This window comes from Ixodes scapularis, unplaced genomic scaffold (assembly GCF_016920785.2).
Source record: "Ixodes scapularis isolate PalLabHiFi unplaced genomic scaffold, ASM1692078v2 ptg001583l_1__unscaffolded, whole genome shotgun sequence".
In the NCBI taxonomy this organism is placed as follows: domain Eukaryota; kingdom Metazoa; phylum Arthropoda; class Arachnida; order Ixodida; family Ixodidae; genus Ixodes; species Ixodes scapularis.
In genome coordinates, this window is record NW_024610169.1 from 178,099 (window position 1) to 191,159 (window position 13,061).

General features: G+C 48.0%; 1 protein-coding gene across 1 annotated transcript in view; it reads right to left on the reverse strand.

The window, feature by feature from the left end:
* LOC8036567 (flavin-containing monooxygenase 5-like) overlaps positions 1-13,061 on the reverse strand; it is a 110,637-nt gene that overhangs the window by 52,720 nt on the left and 44,856 nt on the right. The window contains exon 3 of the mRNA XM_040206520.2: positions 7,813-8,139. Within this exon, the coding sequence (XP_040062454.2) occupies positions 7,813-8,139 (327 nt within the window). The remainder of the gene's footprint in view (positions 1-7,812; positions 8,140-13,061) is intronic.

Genomic DNA, 13,061 nt, shown 5'->3' on the forward strand with positions numbered 1-13,061 from the left:
TTTTGTCAATGGCGCTGAATGTTGGTTTTGCGCTCGTGATTTTCGTTAAATGTGTTAGTGAAATTGTGTGTGTCACGGCTGTAGAGCTGGGAAGAAACGGGGAAAAAAAAGAAATAAAAAAAAAGAAGATCGCGAGAAACTGAGGGGGCTGTTCTGACCCGACGCTTCTTGAAACCGGCAACGCTCCGGTTTTTGAGGCCTCACCGAAACCGATCCCGCTCCGGTTTCTAAGAAACCGGCAACACTTCGGTTCCTGAAGCCCCGACGACCCCGGCAATGCTCGGATTCCAGAAGCCACGACGATTCCGGCACCGCTCCGGTTCCCGAATCCACGACGACCCCGGCGGCGCTCCGGTTCCTGAAGCCACACCGAAGGCCGCAACGCTCCTAAAGCCACGCCGCGTCAAGCGTAAGTCTAGATTTTGTTTGGACTTGACCATGGGGACTCTGGTCTGGTTTAAACTTTTCTTTTGCTTAATACTTAGCTCGTGATTTACTTTTATTTTTTTAATAATGTTTCCCCTGGTCTTGGCTCAATCATTTCGCGTGTTGGACCGGGCGAACGTGACAGTGCGCGTGTGTTTGTGCGTGTGTTGAGTATTCACTCGGTTTTTAGAGTTAAACTATCATTTATCTCAAGAATTCACCCAGCACCATTGTGAGTACCTCAAAAGTTATATTGGCGACAAAGAACTACTTTGTGGCTATTTGATATGTTCGCTTCTGTCAAGAGCTGTTTTCGCCCTGGTTTGAGTAAACGTTGGCTCTTACCGCATTTATGAGTTTCAACGTGTATGCAAGACAATATCTAAAATAAACTTACAATGACGTTTTAAACAATTGAAAATTTGGTCTATGCTTCGTAGTCATTTAGACATCTAAATAGCTGAAAAGTGGAGGGCCTGAAACGCTACAATGTTTTAAGGTTCAAAAGATCTGAAGGGTATGATATGTCTGAAGTGTCTCTAGGACTGAAGGGGTTTGAAGGGTTGAGAGTTTGAGACACTGAGATGGTTCGATAACAGATCAGGACCGAAGAGTTATTTTCAGTAGGGGCGCTAAGTCATTACAGGGCTTGGACGGTGTACGATACTCAGCTTTACGCCACTTGGGGAAGCAGCTAAAACCGTTCTGCTAAGATTTCATAGTTCCACGTTGAAATATGGAAATATACGCGAAGAATAAAAAATAGCCCAAGTCCGGCCTACCGTAACACCTGGAGTCTCCTTTAGATACTGCCCCGCGCGCAACTGACCAAGTAATTAGCGTGCTCGTGGCCTAACAATTATCGTGCTTGCCTCCCACGTGAAAAGTCGAAGTTAGATGCCTGGCCCCGGATACAGGCTTTGTTGTTTCAGTAATATTGCCGCGCGCAGGGCTGAGAAAGCAACGCTCGGTCTCGGACCTCCAGAAAGTTCCCGTTTATTCATGTAGCGCACGCACGTAACTTCTATTATTCATATCCATGTATCTTCTGCTTTTGTTTTCTAGAAAGTGCGTGGTCATTCTCGCCCCGATCACGCGACGCTCGACCCGCTTTCGCCGAATCTTCGAGATAGCGACGTACTCTAGATAAGAGGCCGCCCGCGACCTTGTCGAGTCAGTCTCGCCTCAGCGTTTGATCGTGCTGCTTCGCCGCCTTCGACGCCCGCGACGCTCTGTTGTTATCTTTCTTTTGTACCCTTTTATTTTTGGCACAAGTTCGCCACATTAAACGTTTATTTATTCCTGTTTATTTCTTGTTTATTAGTCACCACCCGTGACATTTTGGTGGAGGTGCGGGGTACCGCATGTTCGTGCAGCGCAGCCCCCCAAGTTCCCACACTGCAAGTCCGAACCCAAGCTCCCGAGGACCCAACGAAGACCAGATCGAGACTCGATCAAGTCGCCGAACCCAAGGGCTACACCCGGAATACGGATCTTTACCACCCAGGACCAGGCAGCCGACGATGGCCAACCAGTCGCAGACCCCCGCCGCTCCTGCCGTCGTCTACCTACCCGTCGCTCCTCGGACACCGGCTCCATTCCACGGCGAGCAGTACGAAGACGTCGAAGACTGGATTGACCAGTATGAACGCGTTGCCCGCCACAATTGCTGGACAGACGAGCAGCGCCTACACAATGTCTATTTTTCGCTTGAGGGGACTGCCAAGCACTGGTACGAGAATCATGAGTCCTCCCTGACGTCGTGGGACATTTTCAAGAACGATCTCAAGGCTACCTTCATCAACCACCACCGCCGAGAGAGAGCCGAGGACCTACTGCGAACCAGAACCCAGGGCCCCAACGAGAGTGTCACCGGCTTCGTAGAGGACGTCCTGCGCCTGAGCGCCCGCGCCGACCCTCGGGCTACAGAGGAGAAGAAGCTACGAATCCTCATGCGGGGCGTGAGAGAAAACATCTTTGGTGGCCTTGTCCGCAGCCCTCCGACAACTGTCGAAGACTTTGTCGCCGAGGCAACGAACATCGAGCGTGCCCTGCAAGCCCGAGCCAGCCACTACCAGAGGCTACCCGGCGTCAGCGCGGTTCCGCCGTCCGCTTGCGACCTTGGGTCCAGCATCCCAAGCATTCGCGAGATCATTCGCGACGTCGTCCGGGAGGAGCTGCGAAAGCTACTACCCGCCACGGACCGACCAGCTTCGCTCTCCATCGCTGAGGTCGTGCGGGAAGAGGTGCAGAGAGCCATTCAACCAGAGGCTCCCATCAGCGCAGCAGTCTCCGAAGAACCCGCGCTAACTTACGCCGCAGTGGCCCGACGGCCACCGCCTCCTCCTCGCGCCTATGTCGCGCCGCCCCGACGCCAGTCTCCTGCGCCGCAGCACGACCGACGCCACGACAACCAGCCCCAGTACGCCAGCCAGGAGCCCCGTGCACCCCGGAAGACCGATGTGTGGCGAACGCCCGACCGACGCCCTCTGTGCTTCCACTGCGGGGAGGCAGACCACACCTACCGCCGATGCCCATACCGTCGACTCGGGCTGCGCGGATTCCACCCAAGCGACCCGCGCCCCCGGTATGGTGAACGCCCTCGAGAGATCGACGAGTACCTGCAACGACCCCAGTCCCCCGAGCCTGCGTCCCGCCGAGAGTTCCGGTCGCCGTCACCGCGACGTCCAGCTTCGCCGATGCACCGACCCCGACGTGAAAGCCTGTCGCCCCTCGCTCCTCGCCGGGGAAACTAGGCGCGGCAACCCCTGGAGGTGGAGTTGCCGAAGACGACCGACGTAAAGAGCCTCCACGAACGACGGAGCGCTCCCACTCTCCCGACGATACGCATCACAACGACGCTCCTGCTTCGGTGTCCAACAACTTAAACGTTGTTATTGACGGCCTCGACTCATCGGCACTCGTGGACACCGGAGCAGACTACTCAGTCTTGAGTGGGAGGCTCTCTCGCCGCCTGCGAAAAGTCATGACGCCGTGGGATGGACCCCAAATACGAACCGCCGGAAGACATCTCATCACGCCAGTCGGGAGATGCACTGCTCGCGTCGAGATGCACGGTGAAACGTGCCCTGTGAAGTTCGTCGTTCTGCAAGACTGTTCGAGGGACGTTATCCTCGGAATGGACTTTCTCTGCGAGTATGGCGCCGTCATCGACCTCGGGGCAAACCAGTTGACGCTGCGGAAACCTGTTTTACCGCCGGTGGAGACCAACACAACATCAACCGCGATCCGAGTTATCGCCGACCATGTGAACCTACCGCCGCGGTCGAGTGTTTTCGTCACCGTTATGGCCGACGCCGCCATGCACGGTGAAGCTCTTCTGGAAGGCAGCGTCCAACTGCTCCTCGAAAAAGGAATTGGCGTCGTTTTACACTGCATCGGGGCGATGCACTTTTAAAGGGGGGAGTAATGCCGCGCGCAGGGCTGAGAAAGCAACGCTCGGTCTCGGACCTCCAGAAAGTTCCCGTTTATTCATGTAGCGCACGCACGTAACTTCTATTATTCATATCCATGTATCTTCTGCTTTTGTTTTCTAGAAAGTGCGTGTTCATTCTCGCCCCGATCACGCGACGCTCGACCCGCTTTCGCCGAATCTTCGAGATAGCGACGTACTCTAGATAAGAGGCCGCCCGCGACCTTGTCGAGTCATTCTCGCCTCAGCGTTTGATCGTGCTGCTTCGCCGCCTTCGACGCCCGCGACGCTCTGTTGTTATCTTTCTTTTGTACCCTTTTATTTTTGGCACAAGTTCGCCACATTAAACGTTTATTTATTCCTGTTTATTTCTTGTTTATTAGTCACCACCCGTGACAATATCGCGTTGTGGTAAATTCGAGAACCCAGTTGCTTATTCGAGATTAGAATTTTCTACGAGCCGAAACTTCTAGGCCTATTGTTCCAGAAGCCAACGCGTCTACATAAGGGACTCCGCGTGGCGAGCCGAAGTCAGTCTCGCCCCAGTGTTCGATCCTGCTGTTTCGCCGCCATCGACGCCTGCGACGCTAGCCTTTTTCTATTTTGTTTTGGGCTGAAGTTCACCCATTAAACGTTTAGTTCGCTTCAGTTATAATCGCCTCATCAATTGTCCTTCGGGACAAGATTAACCCGTAGCGCCCAATAGCATTGACTAACTTCGTTAGCCAAGTGATGGAGAGAAGGCTCATGGAGCGTATAGTGTGAGATCTAGAAAAAATAGGACGTTTGTCTTCCGCCATAAACAGATTTGGGCGGGGAAGAATCAGCATATGTACAATGTCATTCATTGAGTAATTAGCATAGAAGAAATGAAAACCATCAGATATAAAACAATAGCTGCATTCGTGGATAAATTCAGCACTCGATTCTGTAGAGCGTGAGGTCAGTTTTTATGGTATGAAGGATTTGAAACAGGGGGCGTCTAAACACATTGATTTTCAACTACCTCGGTGAGAGACACAATTTGCTGTGTGGTGAAAATGAAAAAAAAAAAAAAAACAGTTTTCGTAAAAATAAGCATGGAGTTCTGCAAGAAGGGATTTTCAGCCATCTTTTATTTAGCATATTCCTCATAGCCCTTGAGAAAATGTTTTCAAAACTGTACATGCGTCAATTTATGCTGACGACATCGGTTTCTAGGTGTTGAGTAGGTCTATTTATATGAACACAGCGCTATTACAAGATATCGTTGACATTACAATGTGGTACCTTCGCCACCGTTGTCTCAACATATGACCAGGTAGGTCTGCTGCGATGGTATTCACCAAAACATAAAAATATGTACCAAACTACAATATATGAAATTATTATTACATACGTTACGAAACACAATCTGATAGGTTCAACCCTGAATAGACAGATGACTTTGAACGCACAAATAAAACGCCTAAAGAAGCAGCTGACCTCATTCGTTAAGATTCAAAATGATAAGTAGAACAAAATGAAGGTGCTCTGCATCTGCACTTATGGATTTTTGAACTTGGGGGTGCTTATAAAGAAAGCATCACGATATCTCCTTATAGAATTCTAAAGTACCCAGGCAAAAGTTCTTCGCGCGAGCTTAGTACCGCTTAACTGTACTTCTAATCTGAGAAAACTAACAGAAGTACGAGTAATCTTGCTCACCATTTTATAAACACAGGATATCTCGCGTGCTCATCTTCGTCACACAACTCGGGTATACAAACACCATCTGAGAAATTTTAAGACCGAAAGGCCGTCATCTCGTTTCGAATAAGTCATAAGAGTGCTCGAAGATTATATTCCCAGTTGTTTTCAAGCAGCAATTATTTCGAAGTATTTGCTATGTACGTAACCCCCCCCCCCCCTTTATAAATTACACAAATATTTCAGAGATCCCAACAAAATCAGCAATTCCCACCCCAGTGATCACGCAAATTGCTCTTGAATACATCTACCGGACCTATTGATACTTCAGTCACATCTTCACGGGTGGTTCCACGATTCCAGCATCATCATCTCTAGGGGCATGCATTCCATACAGGCATATCATTAAAAGCAAATATAAGCCGCGTTACATCATCAACGATGGCAGAGCTCGCTACAATACAATTAACCGTTAAACATATAGAAACTGAAAGCCTAAATTTTTGGGCAATATTCGTTGACTATAAGACGGCTGTTTAGACCGGTAAAGCCAAATGGAACAAGGACAATATACCCAAGCATCCATATAGTGTTCGAAGAAAAGAAAGTTTGTACGCCGATATCAACGAGAAATGAGAGCAGGAAGAAAACGATCGTCGTCGGGAACGTGCACGAAAGGGCGGAACGATGGCTTATCACCGTGTGAGCTTATTTGTTTCCTTTTAGCATTTGTTTCCTTTACATTAGCTATTAACTATTTCACTATCTGTTGCAGGATGTCGGCTGCCCCTGTGAACTTAACCAACTCTCGTCAATGAAAAAATATAGTGCATATTTGCAGGCTGCAAATGAAATACGGGAAGCTGCACGCCATGCTTCATTCCAGGAATATCACATACTTATGCATTTATTTACGCTCATTGTGGGATATCCGGGAGTATTTCTGCTAACAGAGCCGCCAGAGATGCCCACGAGAACGCGTTAACGATCTTAGTTTCATTTTCTTAAAGCGAACCGAATACTTCATTAAGGAATATAGGCAAAGCAATTACGTTTATGTGGGAAACTCGTCGATATCAATACACCTATCTATACAAAAGAGATGATCAGCTCTATTTCTGTTTTCCTCTAGGGATCCCAAGAGCAATTGAGACATCATTACATCGTCTAAGACTTAAGGTAGCATTCACTAAAAATAATCTTCGATAAGATAGGTAAAACTGACTCTTCCCATTGCATTTGATGCAGAAAGGTCCATGACATCCAAGACGTGTAGCGCGATTGCATTGAATGAAACCTTGAAAGGAAGACATTCGCGACAAGACAGAGCCTGACAGAAGACCAACAAGTAGACCATGATGTGCTCAGTCTTTGTATGCCTCCAGCTCAAGCGTATAAGCCACAGAAAGTAAAGATGAACTAATGTAAGAGTTGACACTTTTGGAAATTGATTTTCTTTTTTATTCTGTATATTGTCACTGTGTAATCTCTTTCTCTCTCTCTCTCTCTCTCTCCCTTCTTTATATATTGACTCTTTTATAATCAATTATGATTTTTGTTTCCGTTTACTTTAGTTCAGAAAAGCAGCAATTTGGCGATGCTTTGCCTAATTGTTTAGTAAACGCCAATTTCTCTCTTAATTTTGTTCTCTACTAAAAGCTTAGGCACCACTTTAAAAAAACGTCCCTTCGCCCTCTGTTGCATTGAGCGGCACTGTGAATGTAGAGTGTGCTGTAATAAGACGTTACATGACATGACCATTTATTTATGACACCCACCGGAATGAGTGTTTTGGGGTTAAACAATATATACCTACAGTGGGCGGCATTAGGAGCTGTCTTATACGAGTGCCAAATCATGGACACTTAAAAAAAAAACTCTCACATACATCGAGAGCTCTCCAAGCCGTGTTTTGGAATGATAAGTTCAGTGAACTATGTGCAACGGGCGACGAGCCTGGCATTGAGAAGTTGTTTCTTGTCCGAAGACAATCCGCTGTGAAATCTGTTTCTTACAAATACGATGTCCACCCTATTTTCTTGCCATGCGTAGTTCAACACGACAGTAGGAAGTCATAATACACCGCTCCGATACCAACAATAACGATACCCGATGCATCGCCCACGCCATTGCGAATGCATCGCATCCTTAGCGGGCATTGTTATGATCGTTATCAATGGTATCGAAACGATCTACTAGAGCTTCCTAATTATGGTCGGTGTTTTGTAAAACACCTCGTATATTTTGAAATTCCTTTGTATAGTCAGGATCCTTTCCCAACTTACCTCCTCGTCACCTTCAAAAAGGACGCCGTCCTCGGTAAATTCAACGATGGTCTTCTTAATGCGGATGAAACCGCTGACGATCAGGGACGGTAGGGCGTCATTCGTGGTAGGATGCTGGGCGTTTATGCGGTGCTTGGGCCGGAGCCCATAGGCCTCGTGGTTGAAGTTGCGGTTCAGCAACGCCTCGTGTCTATCAAGGCTAACGGAAAGAGGCAGCAGGCGACCCTTCAGGATGCTCGCCCTGGTGGACAGCGCAAAGTCAATCGGCTTGCCGTTCGGCCCCACCCTCCGGGAGATCCAGGATCCTCGCCTCGTCGACAGGTACACCTGAACACCGCAATCGTTTTTTTTTTTTTTCATACAGGTTCTTCTGTGCAAGGTAATACCGCAGCACTGGTGACTTTTACCACTTATTGGTTGATTCCTAACATACTAGTTTGATGACATGAGCGTATTCATGGGTAAGGGTTGGAGAGGAGGTGGGTGGGGAATTCGGCTGGGGGAGGTGTTAGCAGCAGATCTAACATTACGGAAGAATATGGTATCATGGGCAAAGCATGGCTCATAATCATTTTGATGACCTAAAAATTACCATCTTACCAAAAACTAAACTTTTGTTCCTTGAAAGAATCTGGGTACGACATTTGTTTTCGATAACAGGGGTTCTTGGGAGACTTAGGGTGGGGGTGCGGTAATGCCTCCCTCCTTTACGTCCTCTCGGCCTCAAATTGTCTCTGTTGATGATGCAAAATTGCAAAAATTAAGTCAATGCTTGTCGCAACATTTCCCAATTCAAATCACATCACTGCAACCTTTCAACCCAGCATTACTCTTATAGATTTGCGCCAAGACGTATGATGTTGCCGTTAAAGGGAACCTGAAACACTTCTTTCAAAAAATAAGGTAGAGGTTGGTTCTAGCGCAGTTTTATCCCGTGAATTTGAATGTCGCAATGGTTTTCCCTAAAAATATGAATTAGCGCGAGAAGACACAAACAATCTCCTGCAAGTCGTTACATCATAAGAGGATATTTCGCCCGCCTAGCGCGTGGTGCTCGAGGGCCGCGCGTGCATCTACAAAGTTGCCAGGTTGCAATTTAAGGCCCCCCCCCCCCCCCCTGGCACCGGTCGTGATGTGACGTATTATTTTGCCCTTTTTAAAAATACGAAGAGTGCGCGTGCATAGCTTCGAAAGGCTCTGAAGATGCGCGAGAGCGGAGGTTCCGAGAACTCCTTCTGTGACAGACGCTCCGGGATATGGGGCCATCAGGGGTACTTTGAAAATCATTTTCTGCTGCCTCTATGCACCCAATCAGAAAATGCTTCAGATATTCCTGGAGGCCAAATAAAGACAATATAAGTGTATTTCTTTAAATACAAAAACCCTCCAGCTTCCCTTAGAGAACATAAAAAAAAAAAACGAACTGTCGATAATTTGCGTCTTGTTATGTCAATTAAGTACGAGGGAAGTGCTATACTCAGGCTTCGAGGAAACAATAAGCACTGTAGAAATGAAACTGGCGTGGACGAAGAATTTGTAACAGCTGAAGTGAAGAAAATTGAGGATTATCGATGCTCCCCAGCGTCCTTCGCGTCGCCAATGAATGCGGGGAGCAAGTCGTTCGTCTGCATCTTGACCGCAGGGGTTCCGGTGACGTCAGAACGACGACGCGTTCTGATTGGCTTTGATTGGAAGAATAGTGGGTAGACCTGGATGTTAGATGCCTTGAGATCTACCCGGTATTTGTTTTGAAGCAGCCAATGAGAGCTCGGCGTTCTTACGCCGAGCTCTCATTGGCTGCTTCAAAAAAAATACCCTGCGCAAGATCAGGCGAAATTGCGCTCCGCATCAGCCAGCGTTTGACTAATCTGTCATATTTTCGAACATCTGCATCCTTCTGTCACGCCGTTCAAAAAGAATGTTTTTGGTCGGTAGGGGGCGCTCTGGCAAATGTAGAATTGAGGAACATTTTTGACTGCATGCGATGCCCTCAACTGCATATCGTCAGCGTCGTTTTTTTTTTGTATTATTATTTAACTGCATATCATTAGCGTCGCTTTTTTATTTTCGGATGGAAAATGTTTTAACGAACCGGAAGCAAGGCAAGCTCTACACACGCATTGGGTGAGCGGGGTTAAATTGCCGTACTTGGACTACAAACCAGATTTCACCTGTTTGCTGGACCACATGCCCTTTCGTGGAACACCAGACTCCTAAATGCATTTTACAGCGTGCAGTGTTCTGATTGAGTCTCTGGTGCAATGGAGCTTCTTAAGATGGAAGCCTGGGCGTGTAAGTGATTCATTATAGTACGGTGTCTGGAACGCGTCTTCGACTCGTGTGTTTGGCGTGCTATTCTTTCCTATATCAACAGTGTCTCGATGTGGCAACAAATGACTCCCTAGAAGAAGGCGTGTCATGTTGTTTGATGTCGCGATCCTGGCAGTTGATGCTAAAAGTCCCGGCAAAAAGTGCTACTGAAAGTGAGTGTCGAGGCACGAGCGCAGGGTTTCACGATCTCCACTGACTCCCAACTCCTTGCTACTGGAGTTTCCCTGGCCTGTTAAGATGAAGAACGACCTGCAGCAGAACAGGCATCTGTCACATCCACAACCACTACTGTCACACGGCCAGGATCGCAGAAGGCGATGACATGACACTTGTATGACGTTAAGAGGCGGACATCGAGGGTCCACTTTTTGGGATATGGTAAACACACCTGTGGGAGACACGTTTCAAGCACCATAAGTATAAGCAGCATCAGCGAAAAAAAAAAGAAGAAGAGCCCGAGAACACACGGAGAAATACACAGAAAGATAAACAGGGGTGCTGCCTTGCGACTCGTTTATTTTAGGTTCCAGATTTCTGCAAGTACCAATGCCATAAAACAGCCCCGTGTATATCTACAGTACGGTCGCAACCATAACTACCACACCTTATCAGACCCTAAGGTTTCCTTACGTATCTCAGAGTAAGCCTGGTGACCTTCATGCAACTTTGTGGTGACGTGCTTCGCTTCTTCTGCTGCATTCAGCACCTTGCGTGGAGCAGCCACCCCCGATAGGGAATTGCAGTAGACCGTTTTCCTCCTCCGCTACGGTATCCGTGAAGAAAACGCCGCAGCTGTGCATGAGCGCCGCCAGCCTAGTCTGCATAGTTCAGGGTCTTGTGGCGGATTACGGAGCGCTATCCGGGTGCTTAGCTGGCTGCGGAAACGGTCTACTACAATTCCCTAATGCGTGCTCGCTCATTTTTAACGTAAAACGTTCTTCGGCTCAAAGGATTTTGTGAAGCCGGATCAAGTGAAGCCCTATTAAGTGTAGCCGGATTAAGCTTCCCGCTAGATTTAGCGGAGAAATTGACATTACGTTACCTCAGCACCAATTCAGTTTCCCCGCTAAATTTAGCGGAAAAAAATGACGTCACATGACTTCGTGATAAGTGACCTCTGCACGAATTCAGTTTCCCCGCTAGATTTAGCAGGAGAATTGACGTCACGCGACCTCAACGCCAACTCAAGTTCTCCGGTAGATTTAGCGGGGACATTGACGTCACAACTTCATATCACGTGGCTATAGCCGCCCCAGATTTCATGAAGCCGGATAACGTTTCTCCGCTAGATATAGCGAAAACACTGACGTCACGTGACCTCGAAACCAATTCAGTTTCCCCGCTAGACTAAGCGGGGAAAATGACGTCACGTGAACTACACATAAATTCAGTTTCCCGACTAAATTTAGCGGGCAAATTGACGTCGCGTGACCTGATGTAACATGACCTATACACCAATTCAGCTTCACTGCCGAATTTAGCGGGAAATTTGCACTACGTGACACCGATTGCATATCGGTGCCACTGATCTCTATGAGAGTTGCTGGATCGCGTTTGCCCGCTCTGCGAAGGCGGCCACTGGCGGCCATCTTTTTGGTAGAGTTATATTACCTCCAGCTAAGGCACAGCTGCTGCAGCCACTTTCAACCACCAATGGCAGACAGCGTTGTGGCAGTTATGGTGGCAGGCTCCCATCAAAATAGCGAGGTGATATTTCGTGCTCGATTGAAATTGTTTGACAAAACATGTTTTTTAAACCCGGAGTGAACGATAGCCGGATCTTTGGGGACCCGGTCAAAGTTTCACGAAATCGCAGCACCGGGGAAAAGCAGCACAGCACGCACCGAAAGTCGCATCGAAAGAAGCTCGAAAGCAGACGCCGGTACGGGGTCTGTTTTCGATGCGAGCTGCGCTGATCTCCCCCGGTGCTGCGCTTTCGTAGAACTTTCGCCGGGTCCTCGAAGACGAGGCTACCATTCATGCCGGGTTTCAAGAATCTGCTTCGTCGAACAACTTCAATCAAGCACGCAATATCACCCACGGTACAGTGTACTATAGATCCACGGCTATTTATGGCAACCTGCCTCCATTGCGCTGTCCGCCATATTACTATGATGGCTAGAGATGATAAAACTCTACCAAAAAGATGGCCGACTGTGACCGCATTCCCATCCATAGGCGGAGCTGGTCAAACGTGATCCAGCAGGTAGACATAGAGATCAGTGATCGGTACAGTCACGAGGTGAAGATATCGCTAAACGCTGGTAATGCCAGAACGTTTCACGCATTAAAAAAAAATTGTCCAGCAATTTGCGATACATCGTTTTTATATGCACAGACACCCAAACCACCTAACGGAAGTGGTGTGAGACTCAGATGGCGTGATGCGACGTCGCCGGCACTTGCGCCGTCTAGTCTGTGCTGCGTGAGACTTATTTGACCAGGTGTCCTCAACTCGTTAGGTTTATTATTGCGGTGCGTCGAAGCAGCTGGCCTGGCTCTGTGGCAGCGTTCTCGCTTCGCAATGAGGGGATCAGGGGATTGAATACTGGAGAAACCGTGCCGGATGCTGGAGGGTTTACGTTTTTCATGCGTTTGTCGGCATCGACGACGGTCGGACTACAACGTCCTCCATAAACATTTCAAATGCGGTTGATGAGCCCTTAGCAGTTGTCGTCGTGAAATGATTTTACGAGCGAGTCAATGCCGCTTGTGTAGAGTTCATCGGTTTTATGCTCGTTTTATGGTATTGCTGCTCGCAGAGAAGTAAAAGATGAAAAAAAAGAACGAAGAAACCGAATAATGGCTATTCACCGTTAAGAAGAAAATATTTTCTTAAGGGATTTAATACATTTTTTGCAAATTTCTAATAAAACAATTTTTTCTACCCATATGTACGCCGTTAGACGCCATTTAGG